The sequence below is a fragment of the Mesoplodon mirus genome, assembly GCF_964341445.2.
Source record: "Mesoplodon mirus genome assembly, chromosome: 18".
NCBI classification, from domain to species: Eukaryota; Metazoa; Chordata; class Mammalia; order Artiodactyla; family Ziphiidae; genus Mesoplodon; species Mesoplodon mirus.
The window spans coordinates 1,363,542-1,386,579 of NC_138994.1; the positions used below are offsets into that span (position 1 = coordinate 1,363,542).

The window sequence follows — 23,038 nt, forward strand, 5'->3', positions numbered from 1 at the left end:
TGGTGACAACCAGATTTCCCTTTGCAAAAGTACATTATTCTCTTATGCGTGGTACATTACGTAAGTGTTCTGTTCTCCACAGTGTTTCTCCCAGTTGTTTTGGCATCCATTGCTGACTCTTCCTGACTGAGCTGTTACTTTGGGAGCTGCATAAAACCAGTTCTAAACTAACACTGAAGGACATGAGTATTGATGTGAGTTGTTCTAAAGAGGAGTACAGAAATTTTCTTTGGGCTTTCAGAATCATTGGCGGGAAGGCAACAAAATGAGGCCATCAAATTCTGTCAAACTCTAGGTATTTTGTGTGACTTGGGCTGATAGTAAATTGAGTATCAGCTGTTCACACGTATGTTGCTGTCTGGCAGTTTGCGTGAGGTCAGGGAGAAGGCAGGCTGGATGAAGCTAAAAATAAGTCATGGTTTGTTCACAAAGCAGAAATTATTTTGACTATTTGAACATTATCTATAATTCTATTCTTATTTCCTTTTTTTTCTTTCACTCGATTTCCACTGTCCTCACTAGAAAAGGGACCCCTCCTTTTTAATTGTCTTCCTCCATTTGCCCTACATGCCCACTGGGTAAAACAGTGTCCCCGAGACCCAAGTCTGATTGTGCTGGTTCCTAGTAGGGAAAATAATAGAACTCTTCCAGTCCATGGGGAAGTTCCTGAACCAAGGCAGCCAGACAGTCATGACAGTTGAGTCTGACAATGAAACACAAGGGGGGAAATGCACTTTGAAAGTCTTCTGTGGGGGAAGAAAGGCCTGTGTCTCAAGTTGCTCTGTGGTGTTGGAGAAATCAGTTCACCTGTCTCCACGAGGGTGTTCCTGGGGCCCCACCCAGAGAATCCCTGAGAGTGTGTGGGGCACACACATTCAGAACAAAAATCAGAGTAGGGTTCCAATCACAGTTGTCCTCTCACAGGATTTACTGTAGATGAACCTCCCCAATCTCTGGTTCTTCCTTCGCCTCTTTTATCTTTAAAGAGCTGGAGTGGACATCATGATTTCTCCTCTACTTGATAAGAATCAGATTGTCGTCTGAAGTGAAGATACCGAAGGGTTTATGCCTGTCCTCTGAGTTTATAGCCACCCAGAAATTCATCACTCCCAAATAGCCAGGCGGTGAGGATTGCTTTTAGGGGGAGAAGGCTAGGCTATGGCTACTTATGCTGTTCTTTAACAAAAGCCAAATAGATCCCAGAGGAAAGCATGCTCCAATCAGTAACTGCTAGTATTTTGTCCTGTTTTAAGAATGTTGAAATCCTTCAGAACTCCTCTTCATAGAATTCAGATAAAAGGTGAAAAGTTCACACCACTTCCTTTTTTTCTAACTGCAGCTTCTTGAGAATTGAACAAATGTCTAAGTAACTGCTGTCTACTCTTCATACGCGCGCGTATGCGCGCACACGCACACACACACACACATGCACACTTTGGGATCACCCTTTCCCTCCTTGCTGATAAGAAGAGTTAGGGTATTCCTTATTTTTTCCCCATAGTGACACTTCCAAATGGGTTTCTCCTGACCCTTCTCTCCAGCTGCCCATGGATGTGGTCTGCATCCTGGGGAGTCAGACACACAGCAAGAAAAGGTTTCACCTGAGCTACACACTTAAATATGGAGACAGTATTAAATACAGAGTTAATATTAAATATGGAGTTAGTATTGAGGTCCTGGCTGAGAAGTTTTTCATGTGTATACAGATATCACTCTTTCTTTTTTTCTCTTTAGGTAAGCCTTCTTGGTAAGGGAAATGTGCTGTTACTCTTTTTTTCTTCCTTCTTTTTAATCTCACTTCTTTAGTTTCTTCTCCCTGTTATGATTGAAATGAGCTATTGCTTGGGTTTGAAAGAAGTGTTTAAAGCCCCAGGTTTAATTTTCCCAGCTGGGATGGATGGGGTCTCCTTGGGCTTTCCAAGGAGGGCTTCTAACTCTTGTACAGTCATATTGAGGATTTCGGTTTGACCACAGCTTCCCTCCAAAACCCACATGTCCCTGAGTTAAGCAGTTAAGCGGCGCAGGACCGCAAGCAGCTCAGAAGACTGCTTGCACTGTTTAATCCCAACACACATACTGAAGTGGAAAAGTAATCCCTGTGAAGCTGTGAGGAGGACCTTCCCCTACTTACTGCAAATCTGGTATTGGGGAATATTTAGAAATTCTGCATCCCTGTTTTACTTTGCTCCCCTCCGGGTTATCATTCCCCCCGCCTCCCCCACCCCCAACAAAAGTTCTGCATCACAGCTAGGAGACGGGACAGGGCCGGGCCTGCTCCCTCCAACCGTCTGCACTGCCTCAGCCTCCTGGGCGGCCCTTTCCCCGACTGCTTCTCCTGAAGTGAAGATCAGGGGCTGAGAAAAGCATATTGTTAGAAAAACGTGTAATAAGACCTCATTTTATTAAAAATACACATGCACACAGAGGTGCGCAGGGAGAGATCAGGAAGGATGTGCAGGTGGTGATCTCTGAGAGGCGGCAAGCATCGTTTTTATTTTTCAGTTTTTGCTAATCTGCATTTTTAAAATTTCCTCTAATTTCCTCCTGTATATGTACAGCTTCTGTTATAATGAGAGCTATTTTAAAGAGGGAAGGCAAGAAGTTTAGTGCTAATAATGGCTCAAACCCCAGTGACATGAGGAAGTGACTGATAACTTGTTTGTTGAACCTGCCAGTTGCTGAGTTTTTGCCACCTGTGAAATCTCATTGGCTGTCTCTCTTCTTCCTTCTGTCGTCCTTCTTGGGTATTTTGGGGTCACTCAGCCTCAAGCTAATGGAGGATGGGTGGAGAGTAGCCTTGTCTTGTTTCCCAGACTTCTCTCTCCTGCATTGCCCCAAAGATAGTAAAATAAGTGAAGTAGCCCCCCTAGATTCCCAGCCAGGGCCCTCTGGTCAGGGGCTGGTCTCTCCTTGTGAGCTGCTAAGCCTCTGCCCCACAGCCTGTCTCCGGCCAGGTTGGGACGGGCAGCCCCAGATGCCTCACTTCCTGCGTCCTCTGCCGCCTTCCTCCTTTCCCTGCCGCCTCCGTCTAAGAGCCGTCGCCCTCCTCCTTCGGGTTCCCGCAGTGGGGGTTTGCTGGTGTGGTCAGGCCTGAGCTGGTTTCCAGCCAGGAATATGAGGGAACAGCAGAGACCAAATGGTGGTCCTTCTGAAGGGTCAGTGGCTGGAGGAGCCCCCAGAGGTTGAGCTGGCAGCCTGGCCCTTAGGTATCGCATCGGCCTACCCCCCTTCAGCTTGGTCAGCAGCTTCTTGTCCTGCTCCTCCCGTGTCACCAGTGCCTATCTCAGGGCTGGTTTGTGGTGGGCACCCGGAATCTGCTACTGAAGGAATCAGTCAGTCTACTGTGGTGTGCCAGGCCCCTCGTCAGCTGTTTGTGTGTTTCTGCCCTATTCACTGTCCCCCAAGGCACAGCAGACACTTGACCGCTGGTCCTCTCCACTCAGAGCCTGCTCTCCCCAAAGCCAATACAAATGTAGCAGTTGGGGGACAGGGCCAAGTGGCTCCGGAAGATAGCACCTAAGGCTTCTTATCTCTGGTGTGTGCTGTTTTGTTTTGTTGTTTCCATTTGCCGTTGCCCAAGAACCAAAGCATCCGCCACTGCTCAGCTGCATGGTGAAATGGCCTGGCCCTGTGCCAGGGAGCTCCGCCAGGTGGTTGGGCTGTGGAGCCTGCTGCATGCGATGGGCCGATAATACCCCACAGCGCTGTAAACAGGACACCCCACCCTCCCGCAGCCACCCAGCCAGGGCCCCGCAACTTGCTGCTTTGTCTTGGCCTGTCATGATAGGGGCGTCTCTTCTCAGACAGGGCAGCCCATTGTCCTGTTTCCCAAATCTGAGAGGGGTACTTTCCAGAAATGAAACCAGTTCATCTTCCGACCACAGGCAACCGTTGTGACTTCTCATCGCTTCTCCTTTAAGCATAATCACACAACTGCAGGGCAGAGCCCCATCCCCACATCTTTCCAGTGGGAGCACCCGTAAGGGGGGGATAAGCCCAGGAGCCCCTATTTCAGCTGCACTCACTTGTGAGATTTCTTAGAGGATGTTCCCGACTGAGGGAGGTGCTCGGCGCTGACAGCGGCTCTCTTTCGCCTGCGTCATTCGCTCCGGGTGCTGTCCTGGCTGGGTTAGACCACCACTAGGAAAGGAAAGGGCTCTGACACTGAAGCTGTGGGCCTTCCCAGGGGACAGTGGTGGCTGGACCTCACCCTGCATGTCGCCTCTTCCTTCCCCACCCACACCTTCAGTCCTAAAAGATTGTGCTGTGGGGAGGGGCTGACTGACAGTAATTGGTTTGACGTGATCTATCTAATGAAGACTTTAAAGCCTTTTTGCATCTCATCTTCTGTTCTTTACAGCGTCCCTGAGAGGCAACTGAGGCTGGGACTGTGCTCCTGCCTGCGGGATGGGAGAGCAGGCCCGGTGAGGGGGGAGGGCATGAGGTGTGGGCCGCGGTCACGCCACAGCGAGGGCAGAGCTGCAGTCAGAGCCAGACCCCTCACACCTGAGCCCCTCCCAGGTCTTCAGGGGCCACACCGCTCCAGCCTGTGGCCCCTTCGAGGATGGCACAGAGCATGTCAGTGTCTGGCTTTGGCTTCGGTTTGTGTTGCGTCTGGGGGGAACCTGACACCTTGGTTTCACCCTTAATCAGTTCTGGTGCCCAAATTAGCAGGTCATCACCAAACCATTTAGGGTGGAGTTTTTAAAATAAGTGGTAGATTTGTTTTCCTGTCAAAATCTCATCTTTTTAAAGTGCCCCCCTCCCTTATTTTCTGGGCGTGAAGGAAACATGGCACTTTTGTCACCTGAAAGGGTCTAAGAACGTGGGGGTTTGGGAGGGGAGCTGCGGCTTTGCTGAGCGCTTTGAGACAGAAGGGAATTCCGTCACCTTGCGGCTGGTCAGGAGCTGGGCCGGCACCCTGTGCTAGGATGTGGTCATTGTAGAAATAAGTCTGAGGCCCAGCGGTCTCATTTAAGGAAAAGAAACTGAGGCGAGTCCTCCAGTTAGTCTTAGATGCAGTGACATCCTTGCAGGCCTAGCAGAGAGGAGGGGGCTGGGTCAGAGGCAGCCGGCTCTGGATTGGGGTACTTGGTTTCTCCCCATCCACCCTTCCTTCCCCCCCCCTTTTTTTTTTTTTTTGTATTCGTGTTTTTGTTTTGTTTTGTTTTTGTATACGGAGGAGCAAGTCAGAACCGATGAAGCACTCAGAGTCTTTATGAATAACTTTGGTCAGAATTGGATGTAGAGTTGATCAAAATGGGTGGTTGGATTCTTATACCAAATTCCAGGATCCTGGGTCCCCCCCAACCCTGGGGGTGCTGGGGAATAAAATGTCACCTCTGATTACTGCCCTTGAAATTGGACTCCTCCTGTAACTCGCGAATGAGGTGGGCTGTGAAGGGTATCAATGGGAAGATGTAACATGGGCATGGTTCACTAGAATCCTTCCCACTAGGTTTCAAAGGCTTCTCCAAAACACCAACCAACCAACACCCCAAACAAAACATTGCTATGTGGTCTCCTTCCTTACTCCCCTCCCTGAAGGAGCTGCCAGGCATTTCTTCCTTCAGGTATGTAGGCAGGTGTCCTGCACCCTTGGAGGTGTTCCTGATGCAAAAGGGCCAAGAGCCCTGTGGACTGATGCAGGAAGAAGGAGGCTTGGATTTGGATGTAGGACTGCTCCTGACTTTCTGGGCGACCAAGTCCAATCTGAGACTGGACTTCTCTGTGCCTTGGTCTCCTTATCAGTCTTTCTGGAGCCCCTTTAGGAGAACAAAAGACTGTACACACACAGGTACTTTGTGAGGAGGGGGCAAAACTTGAAAGTATTATACAAACTTGAAAGTATTATACATACTTAGGGTACAAGGCACTCAAACTTAGAAGAGCACACTTAGGGTCTCAGGATGGAAAAAATTCTAAAGGAGGTTTTTGCAGCAATTTCTTCTGAGGGGCTGGGAGAGGTGGCCCCAAGAAATCTTTCTCCCCAGTGCTTTTTCCTCAGCCCTGGAGTCCCAGACCTCTTCCTTCCGACAACGGTGAAGGAGCTGTTAAAATCACGGTGTTCTGGCCTCTCTGCCAGTCCCTGGCTCACCTGCTTCCCACCTGCCTCATTGCTTCTCTGTCATGTAACCTTGTAAACTTGCCTTCAAGGAAGGGCCCCCGCCTCATCAGTGGGCTCTTAGAGACAGTTTGGAAGAACCACAGGACAGCATTTTGGTGTCTGGCCAGGCTGCAGGCATGGGTCAGGATCTCCCAGAAGTATCCAGATTGCCACCTTTTGATCTTAAGCCCAGGATAGAAAAATGAGTGGTTGAAATGCCAGTGTAGGGGATGCAGTTGGGGCTTGATCCCAGCGTGCCTGTCACTAACTTTCTGGGTGACAGGTGCAGGGAGGGGAAGAAAGAGGTTGGGCCTCCCTGAGCCTCAGACAGGAAAGGGGACAAGCAGCTCAAGGGGATTCACTCACAGGGAGCAGGGTGAGCATGGATGTGCAAGGCACACAAACTTAGAATCCAGGTGTAATTAGGGCAGGCTCTCCCTTATAGTAACAGGTTTTTGATTTTATACAAATACTTAGGCGTCTGCCGATCTCCAACCCTATGCTTTAGATGCTGTGTGGGGTTCAAAGATAAATTAGACAGCCCTTGGCCACAGGTTGTTTATTAGCTGGGAGTTACAAATACTTGTAATCCAATAGAGGCTGGGAAGTACTAGAAGAGTACAAAGTGCTGGGAAAAATCAGAAAATCCTGAGACATTCCTTCCAGGGGACTCAGGAAGCTCCGTGGAGGTGGAGATGTTTAGGCTGGCCCTGATGGATGGATCACATTTCAGCCCTGAGCACATGTGCAAAACCTCAGAGGAGGGCAGGCCCAAGACATGGGTGAGAAATGGTGCATAGTGTAGTTTGTCCAGGACATAAGAGATCTTGAAGAGGAGTGACGTGTAAAGGAAAGGTAAGTGGGACCAGAGCATGAGGCCTATGAGTACTGTCTTTGAAAGAAAGCCTTTGAAGAGTTTAAAGAGTGTTAAGGTCATTTAAAAGGGTGTGTTGTAGGTCAGTATATATTGATTTGGAAAGGTGTTTATGATATAAGGTGAAAACTCATTGCAAAATAATATGTACGGTATAATCCCGTTTTTCATTTTAAAGCATACACACACACGCACACACATAGAAGGCAGGGCCCCCAAGGATATATATCTCATAGTATTATCCGTGATTATCTCTGGGTATGGAGATTTGCAGTTTTTTCTGTTTGTTTGCGTATTTCTTGAATTTTCCACAATTCACACTCCTTTTTTTTTTTTTTGGCCGCAACACATGGCTTGCAGGATCTTAGTTCCCTGACCAGGGATCAAAACTGGGCCCACGATAGTGAAAGCGTGGAGTCCTAACCACTGGACTGCCAGGGAATCACCCACACTACTTTTTTTGTTTGTTTGTTTTGCGGTATGCGGGCCTCTCACTGCTGTGGCCTCTCCCGTTGCGGAGCACAGGCTCCGGACGCGCAGGCTCAGCGGCCATGGCTCACGGGCCCAGCCGCTCTCCGGCATGTGGGATCCTCCCGGACCGGGGTATGAACCCGTGTCCCCTGCATCGGCAGGCAGACTCTCAACCACTGCGCCACCAGGGAAGCCCCCCCCCAACACTACTTTTATAAGTCATTTTTAATTTGTTTTTTAAAATTTATTTATTTTTAAAAATAAATTTATTTATTTATTTATTGGCTGTGTTGGTTCTTCGTTGTTGTGCGTGGGCTTTGTTGCGGCGAGCAGGGGCCACTCTTCGTTGCAGGGCACAGGCTTCTCATTGCCGTGGCTTCTCGTTGCAGAGCACGGGCTCTAGGTGCGTGGGCTTCAGTAGTTGTGGTGCGCGGGCTTAGTTGCTCTGCGGCATGTGGGATCTTCCCGGACCAGGGACCGAAGCCGTGTCCCCTGCGTTGGCAGGAGGATTCTTAACCACTGCACCACCAGGGAAGTCCCTTTAGTTTGTTTTAAAGGAGCACATACTATATGATGGCTGAGGAAAATGACCTAGAAATATGTAAGGAATTAGATAAAACCTGAGACTAAAAGTTATCCATGCAATAACATTTATGATATCCAAATTGGGGTGGGAGGAACCTCTGAAACGTCCAATAATATGGGAGTGGCTAAGCAAACTACTGTATATCAACCTGGTGGAATATTATGTAGTCTTTAAAAATGACAGATATGTAGATTGTTGATACTTGGAAATGGGTATATGAAATGGGTAGAACAAAGCAGAATATCATGTAATACATTTCGTATTGATTATACTATGTCAAAATGTGTGTAAATATTTAAATGGATTTGGAGAATGTAGATAGTATTATTAGTGTTTCTCTCCTTTTTTTTATTGTGGTAAAACACACATAACATAAAATTTACCATTTAACCATTATAAGTTTATGATTCTGTGACATTAAGTACACTTACAATGTTGTGTAACCATCACCACTGTCCATTTCCAGAATATTTTCATCACCCCAAGCAGAAACTCTGTGCCCATTAAATGATAATGCCCCATTCCCTTCTCCCCCTGAGCCCCTGGTAACCTCTGTTCTACTTTCTGTCCCTATGAATTTGCCTATTCTAGGTACCTCATATAAGTGGAATCATACAATACTTGTCCTTTTGTGTCGGTTTTATTTCATGTAGCATAATGTTTTGAAGTTTCATCCATGGTACGACACGTATCAGAACTTCATCCCTCTTTGAGACTCCGTTGTATGTATAGAAGACATTTTGTTGATCCGTTTGTCTGTCAGTGAACACTTGGGTTGTTTCTACCCCTTGGCTATTGTGAGTACTGCTGCTATGAACATGGGTGTACAAATATCTCTTTGAGACCCTCCTTTCATTCCTTCTGTATATATACCTAGAAGCTGAATTGCTGGATGGTATGGTAATTCTATATTTAAGTTTTTGAGGAACCTGCCAACCTGTTAGTGTCTTTTTATATAAAGCTCTTCAAGTTTATTTATATCTACAGTCCCCAGTTCTTTTGCTGTGCTTAATGCACACATGAATTATCAAGAGATGAGTACAGATGTGAAAGCATTTTGCTCTGCTGAAAGGAAAGAGCCTTACAGACCTTAAGATAGCAGTGTGTTTTGAATGTGGCTGCGGAAAACACGGTCAACCCAGGTGACTGAGACTTACAGGTGATTCCAGAATGCTTAGATTTTAGCAAAAGTTTCAACTTTTACCTTCCCCCAGAAAGCTTTTATCAAGGTAAAAATAAAATAAGTGGATTTGTAACTGCTTTATTTTTGTTCCATTTAGCCAGAAGTCAGAGACAGAGGAGAGAACCAAAAGATTTGGATATTCTCCTGGATCCTGGATAGTTGAAAGTAGTTATGTCATTCTCTTTGTCTCAGTCACCTAGGTTCCCTGGAGCTAATGGTCTTGAAGGAAGTAGGAGGAGTCCTTCAGTTAACTGGGTTGAATTTGTACATAGGAGCCTTGCAATCAGTGCTGGATGAAGGCAGGAGATAAAAGGAAATAAAAGGCAGGATAAAAGATGGAGGACAACTTGGTTTTTGTCCACTTCCAGTTTCTTCTTTAATGATGGGAAACAGTCCTGCTCTCAGGAAACTCAGTGCGGAGACCTGGGAGTTCACAGTCTGTAGTCCATTAGGAACAGGGGAAAGAAGACGTGTGTAAAGTAACCCCTCGTCCAGCGTGAAATGGTGTAAATTGTTTCCAGTGACAAAGACCAGCTGGATAAGTCAGGAGAGCTTTCATCATGCTGTATGCGCTTTTATGGGCTGCTTCCAATTCTGTCGGAGGGAGGTAACTCCAAGTGAAGATGCAGCAGTCCGCTGAGGCCTCCTAGAAGAGGGAAGGTTGGTTACTGTGCTGCCTCCATGCTGACGTCCAGGTGTGCGGGCTGTGCTCTCTTCCAGCCAGCGTCCCGTGTTCCGTGGCCCCAGAAAAACCAGTGTGTAGGCCTCAGCCACCCCAGGTCCGGCGTACATTCTCCCTGGACACCATCCTCAGCTCCTACCTTTTGGGCCAGTGGCCACGAGATGCTGATGGGGCCTTCACCTGCTGTACCAATGACAAGGCCACCCAGGTAATGAAGCTCTCTGCTAATGGGATAAGGGATAAAGGTGGGGCGGTGGGCTGGCCGAGGAGGCCTTGGGTCGACTTACCAATACTCAGTCATTGATGTGACTTGTCCTGGGTTTTGGCTGTACATATGCACCATGTAGCTTTTCATCATCTCATGTTAACCAACTTGGTTCTCTTCGTAAATTTACCTGAAAATGAGTTTGCATTCCACCTGACTGGTGGGAGAGAGAAGGCAATCTGGGTTTATCAGTTTGGCTTTGAGTATTCACGTGTGGGTATACCAGAGTTGATTTTGGAATTTATCCTAGGTTTTAATAAATGAGATCTACGTTGCTAAAACAGACCAACATTCAACTGAGTATGCATTCCCCAGACACCTGGAAGAGGTGGCCCGAGAGTGTGTTGGGCCAGGATAGATCCCACTAGAGCAACAGGAGCGGAAAGTTCTCAGATAATGGCGAGTTGATCCCTGATCAGCAGCCCTGCTGGGATCTCGGGGGACCCATTTGAGTCCGACGGAGCCCAGGTCCCCTCTTCATTAAGGATCCTAAACTTAGAAGGGATCTCCGTAATCATCCAGTCCATTGGTCAGTTTTTGAGTAAGGTAGTGTTAGCCTGAGCAAGAAGTCATCTCATATGTGAAACTTTACAAAGATATCTCTTCATCTGACTCAGGACTTCAACATTTTCAGCAGTTAAGTTTTTAAGAGTCAGATCTTCTCCCTTTTGATGCAGTTTAAGCCCATTCCTGTTCAACTTCAGAACAAATGAGTTGTTCTCAGGGAAGAGGAAACAGGGTGGGGAGAACACAGGCCCAGAGGAGAGGCAGCCCATGTCCTGGGGGATGCTGGGCCAGCCACTCTTCCTTTGCACGTCGCTGGAGTGTGCCCGCCCCACCTGACTGGAGGTGGGGTGCCGGCCAAATGGGAAAGGGTTCTGTGCGCTCGCTTCCCCTGTCCTCCTCTGCGGAGCACATCTCCCAGTCCCTTTTATTTATTTTTAAAATGAGATCCATTTTCAAATGTTATTAGTGAATGTTTGAATGCCCAGTACTGTTCTTGGCATGTCAGAGTGGAGAACAAGGAAATGAGAACAAGATTTGACCTTGGTGCATCTGGATGTCGGTTCCATGAAGGCCAGTGAACAGGGAGCCAAAGGATGAGATGGGGCCACATGTCTGGCACAGTTTACAGCAGGGGAATTCTCATAGGAATATGCCACCTTGGACCAACAGGAGTTGCTGCAGTTAAAACTGATGGCACTCTTTTTTTTTAAAAAAAAATTAATTAATTAATTTGTTTTGGGCTGCGTTGGGTCTTCTTTGCTCCGTGTGTGCTCTCTCTAGTTGCGGCGAGCGGGGGCTACTCTTCATTGCAGTGCGTGGGCTTCTCATTGCGGTGGCTTCTCTTGTTGTGGAGCACAGGCTGTAGGTGTGCGGTTTCAGTAGTTGTGGCATGTGGGCTCAGTAGTTGTGGCTCACAGGCTCTAGAGCGCAGGCTCAGTAGTTGTGGTGCACGGGTTTAGCTGCTCCGCGGCATGTGGGATCTTCCCTGACCAGGGCTCGAACCCGTGTCCCCTGCGTTGGCAGGTGGATTCTTAACCACTGCGCCACCAGGGAAGTCCAATGGCATTCTTTAGATCTAGGAACAGACTGTGAAGGGAGAGCACGCTCCAGGTAGCACGCCGACTTCCCGGAAGCCCCAGGCACTGTTGTTCCCTGTGTCCCCTGAAAAGGGCAAGTAGGATAGGTTATACTTCCCCTTCACGTGCCTGGAGCACACACCCCTTTCTCTGTTGAGAGAGTGTTTAGTCCAAATAATGCGTCTAGTCACGGAGGGCTTCCTGGAGGAGCAGGACTTGAGGTTGCTTTGGTCGTGTAAGCTCACGATTACATCTCCCTTCGTCAGATGGCAGGCTTCCATGCAGCCCACCTGCCTATCCCCGTATCCCCGTCACTGTCATTTCCTGCCACCAGCCTTCTAGGAAGCCTCCATCCCACTCCTCAGATGGCGTTCTCTTTGTCAGCTCCAGGCAGGGTTGGCCTCAGATGTTCCCTGGCCGGGTTTAGAGGCATGGGCTCTAGGCTGTGTGTTTTGCTCAGGCTCCAGCTGCAGGCCAGATCTTTTATATAACAAGTCCGGGCTTCTTGCCACAGCAAGACAGAGGCCAGCGATGCGCCTCCGCGGGTCTGGCAAGGCCGAGCTGTGCAGCTTTCCTCTTTCCCTGGGCTGGGCTCCAGCCCTCGAGGAACCCTTAGCAACCTGTCAATATTGTGGCTGCAGTCAGGAGGTGGGAGAATTCTGATCAACGTGGGCATCCGAACCCCAGTATGTGCTCTGCCCATCTTTCATTCCTGGCCTTCTGGGAATTTTCTGCTGCTAGGTTTTGGGCTCCATTCAAATTCTTGCTTGAGCACCCTGGTCTGGCACAAGCTGCCTCCTTCAACATCTCCCAAAGAAATTGGTGCTCCTTCCCTACTGAGCATGGCTGCATCACCCAGAAGGGACTGGAGATGAGGGAGAGGTTTTATGGGGGAGACACAAGGGGGTGCAGAGAAGCGTGGAGGGAAGGTAGGGAGGCAGGATCTACCAAAGTCCTTGAAAGCTTTTAAGTCACTAAAAATAGACGATGCCAGCACATTTCCTTAATTCCTTTGAGCTCGAGGGGGGCTGTTCCCACCCCTACCCCCACCTTCTGCGCTTTCTCTTCTAGCCACACCAGTGAAGTACCTCCACCGCACCTGGCAGGCCCTCACTTCTGCTCTCTTATCTGTGCCCCTGACCCAGCCCCACACACACCCCAGCCAACCGCCAGAGTGTGTGTTTGGAGACCTCATCAGCCTGGCACTCCCAGGGTCAGGACTTGCAGTAAGGACAGCAGCCATAGTCATGGTGTAGGCCGAGCAGCTCGGCGCCCCGCTCTGAACCCCCTAGAGCAGGCAAGAGCCCTGCAAGTTTCATATCAGAACACCTGACATTTAGATAGCCCAGCACACTGCGTCCTCAAGGCTTCTCCCAAGGCAGAAGATGGGTTAAAAGCTCTCGGTTCTCGAATTGCAGCAGGTTGCCAACAGTCCCAGTATTCCCTCCCTGGACTTAGCTGTGTTTTAAGCCCTTAGGCAGGCGCAAAGGATAGCACGGGTGGTTCCCAAGCAACTTGCAGTCTGACATGGAGAGCGGGCTCACCCAAATATTTGGGGCGAGTGAGGAAGAGAGGTGGATGGATCTTATTCGGGAAATTGGTTCTCCTAAGGAGGTGTGAATGTGGTCATCGGGGAAGGAGGGCTTTGGAGCTGCTACATGTTCTGAGCCAGGATGGGTGATGGGAGCGGGATGACCAGGTCTCCCAGAGGTCAGCTTGGTGGATGTAAGGAACAGCTTGGGTGCAGTGGGTGCTGGGTGCAGAGGGGCCAGTCAGCGAGGACTAGGAAGGCTCTTGTGTGGTGTCACCGTCATCTGGAGGTTTCTTTGTGTCTCGGAGGACTTTGTCAGGATTGTCCAGGTAAATCTGAATCTGTTTTCCCCTCTCCTGACTGCCCTCCCCCAGGTCAGCTGGTCACTCAGAGCTGGCCATCAAGTGCTGTGGGCCGGCCGCTCCTGGCACTGGGCCCGGGGCCGGGCCGGGAGATGGCAGCACATGCTGGGGGTTGCAGTTACCCCCTCCCTTCTTGCTGGGAGTCTTCTCGCGCTCTTCTGGAGGGAGGAAGTGGTCTTACCACAGCTGGAATGACTGTTGGAGCCAAGTTCCCCCGCTGGTGTTCTCATCCTGGAGACAGACGGGACCCTGGGTGCCTGCTCTGCCTGGCCCCCCGTTCTGCTCATCCCCAGCCCCATTTCCTCTGCAGGCTCCAGGTGAGGTAGGGATGCCCTTATGAGAGACTTATTTTCTTTAGGCCTGAGTTACGCTTTGGGAAGAAAAATTAGCTTAAGTCCTTGACAACCTTCGTGGAGTGTCCGGAAGGGCAGAGGCGGAGGTGGCTTCGTTTGGGAAGACTCTTCCCTGTCTGTGACTTTCCCTACCTGTGTGCTCTCCTCCTCTTTTTCCCAGTCCAGTGCCTCACATTTGGTGATGACACACGATTCAGTCTGCTTATGATGGGCCTTTCTTTGCGGGTGTGAGGGCCTGGGCACAGTGCCTATTTCCCAAACCGGTGAGCAGGACCAGTTGTTCAGTATATGGTTTGACATCAGCATAGAATATTTGAAAATGGGTCCACGATGGAAAATCTGAGGGTTGCACAGTCACCGTAGGGCCACAGATGGTGGCCTTGGCCACCTGCTGCTAGAGTTCTCGGCGCTGGCCGGCAGACCACCCTCAGAGCCTTTCCTGCCTCCTTTTCTGGCCAGAGTCCCAAGAGGCTGATTCCCTGCTGAATTTCAGTTCAGCAAGTAGTTACTGAGCATATATGCTAGGCCAGGCACCACGCTGCTCTACACATCCGCATAGGTACACTGGGTTATGTTCCCAGGGCCCAGCCAAGGTCACTGGAGACAGCAAGGACCAGGACTCTTCCTGTCTCAGAATCTGGGTAGAGGCTTAGTTGAGTGGGGGGCAGAGAAAGAGGTTCCAGTTTGGAGGGTTTGGGCTGCATCTCACCCCTGCCTTCTTGTTATAAAGCTGTCCTAGCCCTCACCCAGTTATCCCACATGTTGCTCTGGGACTTCAGAATCCCAGGCAAAGCTTCCATGCTCTAACCCACATCCAGTTTTGCATAATCTGAGCATCGTCTGCATAGCTGGCTGACGCCACTCATGGCCAGTAAGCAGCCCTGCTTCTCCCTTAGCTGCTCCTCCTGGGCCAGGGTGTTAAAGTAAATCTGTTCCAGTGTGTGAGTCCCTTTGACAAACATGACTGGCCTGCTGAGCTCCAGCTTTGTCCTGCTTCCAGAGGACTGCCTGGAACAACCACTTACAGTGCTGTCATACAGCCCGGCTTGACCCCCATTGTGCCATGAAGGGTCACTCCTTGAAGGGTAACCTTCCTTAGCTGTGACTCTTCTCTGCTCCAAGGAGACCTTGGCCCAGACGTCTGTGGTGAGACCCAGGAGGGAAGGGCCTGTCCACCCAGGGGCACTGGAAGTAAGGGGCGGGCATGGTCCCTTTCTTGATGCTCCTAGGTCACCTTGGAGGGGCCAAAGCCCACACCTGTGCATGTGCCTGCCTGAAAAATACTCAAGGCCAGCATGTAAACAGCTTCAAACACAGGATAACCTGCTGTATTAGGTTCCTGAGGCTGATGTAACAAATTACCTCAAACTTAGTGGCTTAAAACAATGGAAAGTTATTCTCTCATAATTCTGGAGGCCAGAAGTCTGAATTCATTCCGCTAGGCCAAGATCAAGGTGTTGGCAGGGCTATACTCTCTCTGGAGGCTCTCTGAGAGACCCATTCCTTGCATCTTCCAGCTTCTGGTGGTTGCCAGCATTCCTTGGCTTGTGGCCACGTCACTTCAGTCTCTGCCTCCATGGTCACATTGCCTTACCTTCTTCTGTGAGTGTCTAATCTCCCTCTGTCTCTCTCTCATAAGGACACTTTTAATGGCATTAGGGCCCACCAGGATAATCTTTGCATCTCAAGATCCTTAGCTTCATCACATCTGCAAAAACTTTACCATGTCAGGTAACATTTACAGGTTCCAGGGACTAGGACCTGATTTCTCTGGGGGCCGTTTTCAACCTGTCACACCTGCAGACCGCGTCTCCTACTACTCCGCCCCAGCCACACTGGCCTCCTTGTCATTCTCAAACCCACCAGACTGGCTCCTGCTTGGGGGCCTTGGCCCTTGCTGTCTCCTCTATCTGGGTCACTCTCACCTCTGATATCCACATGTCTCACTCCTCATCTCCTTCCTGTTTTCAGCAGATGTTCCCTTTTCACTGAGGACTTCCCTGACATTTAAAATCATGTTCCCCAACCCAGCATTCCTATTCCCTTTCTTTACTATATTTCTCTCTTAGTACTTATCACTGTTTAAACTGTGCCTCCAGCTAGAACGTAAACTCAAAGGGGATGAGGATTTTTGTCCTTTGGTGCCTTGTTATGCCCCCGGCACCTGAAACAGCGCCTGACACACAGTTTGCATTCAGTAACTCTTTGCTGAGTCCATGAGTGATGTGTACCCTGAACCCATCTGATGAGAGAAGCTGCAGAGTGCGGCACCAGGCCGCAGGAGGTGGACAGCGGGGAAGGGCTCCCTGATGGGGACGCTGGGAAGGGCTGGTACGGTGGGCCGTCTGAGGCGGGGAGACCCGGCTTAGAGGTCAAGGGCTAAGGAGAGAAAAAGGAGATGGAGCTACCTTTGCCTGCGGGACAGAGAGCCCACGGATGGAGGGTAAGAGGGTGCTGTCTATGGCCAGGGGTGGGTGCGGAGGCAAAGCGATAGCCTTACAGAGGCCACAGTTGACAGAGTAGGCAATAGTTGCTGGGAGATGCTGCCGAGCAGACTGAGGTGAGATGGACTGAGAGAGGAGATGGTCCCGGCTGCCATGCGTTTTCACATGCATCCCAGCCTCCAGCGCTAGCCTACACTTCTCCTTCCAGCCCCTCACGTATCTCAGAAGAAAGAGGCAGCCGAAGAGTTTGCAAGAGACGTTAGTAGAACCGGTGGCAACCTGAATGTGGCTGCTTTTACCTCCTTCTCACCACCCACCTGTGAGTGCAGCATCTTCCCGGAGGAAGAGAAACAGGCATCAACACCTTAGCCTTTGTCACCCTTCCTCTGTAGTCTCTGCCACCTTTCCAGGGACAACAAGCTTGTGTGGAACTCAGCTTTGATGAGCAGACCTAGTTATCTGTAGGTTTGGCTTGGAGCCCTGGGAGGGGAGGAGTGTTCGTGCATCTGCTCTGCTCAGGGGGCTGTGGGCTTCTCTCTTTTCTGTATCTGCAGCAGCCTTTTCTGAGGCTCTGTCTGCCAACACCCTGATAGGCATTTGGAAGTAGACCAGCTGCTTGGTTTCTACTGTCAGAGCCAGCTCCACCTCGAGGCTTTGGGGTATAGGCCTGAGGATATGCTCTCTGCCCTTTTGCTAAAGAAGGAATAGTGGGGCCGCATCTCTGGAGGGTCTCCCTTGCGGTGCTGGCCTCAGGGAAGGGAGTCCAGCAGTTGTCTCACCCTGGCTGTGTCGCACGGCCGGGTAAAGGCCCTGATTGGTGGGCAGCTGGGAGAAGGAAGAGGCAGGAAGGCTCGGCACCCCCGTGGACCCTCTCCTCTGCAGCTGTTGTGCAGGGCAGCCTACTCCCACAGCCCCGCTCAGACTGCCATCACCGAGCTCTTCTTAACAGCTGTTGGGTGGTGAGTTGTTGGGCTTTTTCCCTCTTATCCTCCCCCTTTTCTGTTTGTAACAACCTCTCGGGGGAGGTCAGCGGATCTGTTGGAGGAGACAGTTCCCAGGCCCTCATGGTTTTGGCAGCTTGTGCAAAGAAGTTAGAGAGGAACTGGTTCCACCAGAGCCTTCCCCCTTGGGCCCCTCCCTTGGAATGGAAGTAGGGATGCTGGTGGGGGGGGGGAGGGACTGTGTCCTCCTCTGCCTCGTGCTTAGAGCCAACCGCTTCCTCCCTCTGGTAGGGGCTCAGGAAGTGGGTCTACAACTCCCCCTGCCTCCATCCTGGGTCCTCTGTCTTCTGTGCAGTGGGGGAGGGAGGATGGGGGACTGAGAGTCAAGTTCTCACACGGGCAGAGCAGGGCCCAGGAGAAGGAGCTGTGATAAAGCCAAGAGGGGTCAGGAGTCGGGGCTGAGTTCAGAATTCTGGCTGCCTCCTTTGCGGAAATCTCCCCTCCCTATGTATTCAGGAGGGCTTTGGGGACCCTAACCCTCTGTGGACCGGGAAGAATCACGGAACAAGCTTGAGGTACTGCACTGCACAGACGTCTTCTGCTTCGGTTCAGGATGGAGCATGGGGCACCTCTGTTGAGCTTTTTCCTGTCTTACCAATTAATGATTCCTCAATGGAGTCCCGTCTGGTCACTTGTTTTCATTAGGCTCCCAGGAACCTGGGCCCGTGCTGGGCACATAGATGGGGAGGGAATCAAGGATGCCAGTGTTTCCCGAGCCTCCAGAAAGTGCTCTTTGGGACCTGGTTGGGATAGGGAGGGACAATTCTGGTCCTCAGTGCTGGGGAGAAGCACTTGGAACAGTTGGGGCTATAATCCATGTGTAAAAGTTATGAGAGAGTAAAGAGCAGGTTGGCCTTATTGGCTCATCAGGGAAGGCTTCCTGGAGGATGTGGACTGGGAAAGAGGCAGTGCAGGTGGAGAAGCCTGAAAGAGTAAAAGGGGCTGGCGGTGTCCAGGAGGTTGATGTGCGGAGGAGAGAAGACTCCAGGGAGCCAGCACCTCTGTCTGGGAAACGGTGTGCCTGCGAGGCTGCTCTTGTCTCACTGGGTTGCTCTCCCTGCAGACCCCCCTGTCCTGGCAAGAGCTTGAAGGTGAGCGGGCCAGCTCGAGTACACACAAGCGCTCAGCGTCCTGGGGCAGCACAGACCACCGAAAAGAGGTAACTGCCCCCTTTGACTCCCTGGCCCGGGAAGCTGCCTCTCGTCTACCCCCAGCACCATGGACACATCCGCTCCAAAGTGGACCCACATTTCCAGTCTCACCTGCCTCGACCTAGCCTTTTCCTATTGAGATGGCGCCTTCATAGCTGCCTCCCAGCCTCCTGGTGGCCTGGCTTCATGAGCCCAGACCCTCCTGCAGGCAGGGGCTTGGCCTCCAGCGGCCTAGCTGGGGGTGCGGGGGCGGGTGACCATTGTTCTCACTTCACTTTGAGGGTGGATCCAGATAAGCGTTTCAGAGACTGGAGAAAGAGAGCGAGTTTCTGCGAGTTGGAAGCCCCCAACCTCATTGACTACTTAACTACTCATCCAGCCTTATTTTTAAAAGAAGAGATAAATAATGATGTGTCCTCAAACACTTCTTCCTGGCCCTCCCTCCCTCTCATGAGGGCCACAGGGGTTGAGGGTGAGAAGAGAAAGCCATAGACTGGATTCCAGGGCTCCCAACCCAGCTCCGCCTGGCATGCTGTGGGGAGCCCCCAGGAGGGCCAACTCACCAGGGGTCACCCTTTACAGGGCGGTAGCTTCTGCCCTCTTGGTTGTAAGGACAGAGAGAGAATATGAAGTACGTAAGGCTAGCGGGAAATACAAAGTATTTACAATTTGTAATTATCAGAGTATTTACACTAAGGACCAGTAGGTCCAGAATTACAAATGCGACTGGAACAATGTTTAAAATTGTTGATGATACTCCATAATTGTTACAGGATGTGAAGTTGGGACAGAAGCTGATATTCCTTCTGGAGAGGCTGCTCCTTGCTCAGCGCAGTCTGCTTTGAAATGGGGGGAAATCCTTCCATCCGTCTTGGTCCCAGGGCCTTTGAGATAGCTGTGAATGTATTTTGAGGAGTGAATTCAAAAACATCATTTTCCATTTCTATTAATAGAGTAGTATTCCATGCCTTTGGAATCTGTGAAAGACAAAAATGGTTTCAGTGTTGTATATTTTTAATTTTTCGGAACGTGAGCCATCTGTGGAATACATGGTAATTCAAAAAATCCAATAATCTGGTTACTGTGGTGTCCAGCTTGCCCGATGCGCCTGGCATCACAGTTTTGAACACCACTGAGGTGTTTTGAGATGGAAGATTAGCTTCCATCTTCCTTTTACGTATTTTCCTGGGCTCCTGGCAAGAGCCACGCCTGGGAGGCAGGACCCAGCGCGCTCTTGCTTTGCGTCACCTGCCTGTCGTCTCCCCCTCTCCCTGCCGCCAGATCACCAAGTTGAAGCAACAGCTGCAGAGGACAAAGCTTAGCCGCAGCGGGAAAGAGAAGGAGCGGGGCTCCCCGCTCCAGGGGGACCATGCTGTGCGGGGAGCACTGAGGGTACGTCTCCTCCCCAGCCCTCAGCCCTCTGTCACCCTCTGGGGCGGGCCCCGTGGGGTGGGCGGGTCCTCTGAGCCCTCCTGCGCTGCAGGGCCTGTGGCCACGTGGGTGCCGGGTGAAGTTTTGGTGCAACTTTGGAAAAGGGTTTCTTGCTGTGCTGCATGTGTCTGTCCTCCATCCCCACCCCCTGCACAACTGAGGCCATGATGCAGACTCTAAAAGCACACTCTGGACCCCTCAAAGCTCTGCCTTCTGGAGAAAACCCCACTGAATGGACCTATCGCAGTTGGTAACTGTCCCCGGATTCTCCTCTCCTCACTTGGTTCTGCTGTGTAGACGTGACTGTCACCCCCTGGTCGGAGCTGGTAACCGCACGGGGCTTGGTGGGGTTCAGTGATGGCCTCATTGACCTCCTCCTCAGGCCCCGCCCAGCTTCCCCTCGGGGTCCCCTGTCCTGCGCCTGAGCCCCTGCCTGCACCGGAGCCTGGAAGGGCTCAACCAAGAGCTGGAGGAGGTGTTTGTGAAAGAGCAGGGTGAGGAGGAGCTGCTGCGGGTGAGTGGGGGCCGCACCGGGATGCACGGATAGGCAGCGTCTTGCTGAGTCTGGACACAGGGAGGTGGGACTCGTGCTGTCTGGGGGCTCACAGTCTGTGCACATGTCAACAGGGAAACATGCCCCAACCACCCCATGGGAGGAACACAAATTGAGTTTATTAGACTCAGATGGACTTGACCACAGGAACAGCAGAGCTGGGTGGGTGAAGCGGGGGAAGACATTGGGGCGTTGAGTGGAAAGAGAAGGAGCCGGGGGTCGGCAGGGAGGCAGGCACCTACCTGGCTGGGAGGAAGGTACCTGGCTGAGAGGAAGGCACCTGGCTGGGAGGAAGGGACTAGGCATCCCTTCAGCAAAGCAGCAGCTCAGTGTTCCTGGCATGCTCATCACTGTCACTGTCAGCGTCACCCAGCTGTGCCTCAGTCCAAGTGGCCCCAGTACTAGTTATGCGTCCCTTCCCTCCGTCTCCACCTGGTGACATGCCCAGTTGCCTTTATGCAGCCTTCTCCCCCGCTCCACTCCCAGGCAGAATTATTTGCTCCCTTTTCTGCAGTCTCAGGCACATTGTTATACTGACACAGGACAATTGGGGAATGCCAGTTAGACAATATTAATATAATTCTAATGGGCACACTCCTCAGTTTATGATTTACTTGCTGGTTGATTTTTAATGTGCGTATATGTAGGATTTTACACGTGCACACAGACTGGTGAGCTGTGGACACAAGTACCATTGAATGTTAAAAAAAAATGAGGGGGGGGGTGTCTTTAATACATGGTAACAATCTGCACATTTGTCCTGCAACGACCTGTGGCTGTTACAGTGTCCTGGTGGTTTGCCCCCTCTTGTGCCCCCATGTGTTATTCACCTTTGTGTTCCCAGAGCCTGACACACAGGAGGCCCCTGCCCTCGTGAGGCTTACAGCCTTGTGGGGGCAACACCCTGATGAAACCATAAAATAAGTATGTAGTCATAAAGTTCTATCTATATGGGGAAGAGTGAAGCACTCTGGGAAAAGCAGGAGGCGGGGTCTCTTGATGGGGGTTGGTGGGGAAGTCAGTGACGTGAGGAGATGCTGTCCTGCTGTTACCGTGTGTTGTGAGTAGAGGACAAGGACAGTGGCAAGGGGGTGACCCCGAGGTCACCGCAGCCCTGCCAGCCTGACCCCCACTCTTCCTCGGCAGATCCTTGAAATCCCTGACGGGCACCGTGCCCCAGCTCCCCCCCAGAGCGGCAGCTGTGATCATCCCCTCCTCCTCCTGGAGCCTGGAAACCTTGCCAGCTCTCCCTCCATGACCCTGGCATCCCCCCAGCCTTCTGGCCAGACTAGCCGTGAGGAGCACCAGGGTGCAGCCGAGGAGCCGACGTCCATCCCCAGCGACAAAGGTGAGCTGGGGAGGCCCAGGCTGCGGGGCCCACATGGGGTATGGGGTCGTCTCCATGCCCTTTTCCAACTCTCATCAATTTCTGGCCAGGCACCTTTTACTTACTAACCAACTAGAATATCTTTGGGAGTCATCTATATTCCATCCGTTATAGTGGTCCTTGATATAGATTCTAACTTATAATGTATATGAAGTTTCTGCACTTACAATTTTATTTAATCCTCACTGTAATCCAAAGAAGCAATCCCTCCCACCCCCATTTTTTGGCTGAGGCTCAGCATGACGTCGTGGAGAGCCCACGAGCCCGTTCAGGTGTCCACCGGACCCATTACCAGCAATACATCTCAAGGCGGGTGTGAACACTGTAAATAAAAGAATGTGGTCTTTTGCCCAGGGTCACACAGTTTGACCCAAATCGAAACCCAAGCTTTCTGACTCCAAATCTCCACTTTCTGTTCTGCCGTGGCTGCGTCACTGAGAGGACAAGATAAGAGTCATAATGATCCTGACATTCTAAAGCACTGTTGCCTGCATCACCTAACTTGATCCTCACAGCAACCCCATGAGGTGGGCTGGTCAAAGGCATGATCTAACAATACCGAGGTAAACAGAGCATAGAAAATAAAGAATAAATGTGAGATAGATACAGATAAAGTCAATATTTGCAACCTAGGCAAAGTACATTTGCTGTGTGGAAAGTGAGAGGAATCTTATCCCACAAGTTGGGTTGAGTAAAGATTGCTTGTCTGAGTCAGTACAAGAGGTCTTCCTGGAAGAAGGGATAGATATTCAAGACCATGGAAAGGAAGAAGCTGTGGTATGTTGGCAGGCAGGGCGGTGCAGTCTTGGAAGAAGGCAGAGATAGGGATGTTTCAAGTCTGAGACTTGGAGTTCCAGTCGCAGTCTACCTCCGGGGAATATGGAATTGGTATTAGACCCAACTTTTCCATCAGTTCAACTGTAATTTTTTATCCTGTATAACAAATTCCGTATTTTCTTGCCCTTACAATTCTGGTTTTATTTTCTCTCTTTTTTTTAAATTTTATTTTATTTATCATCATTATTTTATTGGGCCTCTTTTTATGGTATTTAATTTTTTTTTATTGGAGTATAAT

The 23,038-nt window shown here is 50.6% G+C and overlaps 1 protein-coding gene across 3 annotated transcripts in view; it reads left to right on the forward strand.

The window, feature by feature from the left end:
• Positions 1 to 23,038, forward strand: part of FAM117A (family with sequence similarity 117 member A) — a 42,889-nt gene that overhangs the window by 15,375 nt on the left and 4,476 nt on the right. For 2 of the 3 annotated variants that reach the window (XM_082602666.1, XM_082602667.1), the window contains exons 2-6: positions 9,941 to 10,110; positions 18,505 to 18,600; positions 19,874 to 19,984; positions 20,406 to 20,537; positions 21,723 to 21,924. In XM_082602666.1, coding sequence (XP_082458792.1) covers positions 9,941 to 10,110; positions 18,505 to 18,600; positions 19,874 to 19,984; positions 20,406 to 20,537; positions 21,723 to 21,924 — 711 coding nt within the window. The remainder of the gene's footprint in view (positions 1 to 9,940; positions 10,111 to 18,504; positions 18,601 to 19,873; positions 19,985 to 20,405; positions 20,538 to 21,722; positions 21,925 to 23,038) is intronic. The other variant, XM_082602668.1, reaches the window with a different exon arrangement.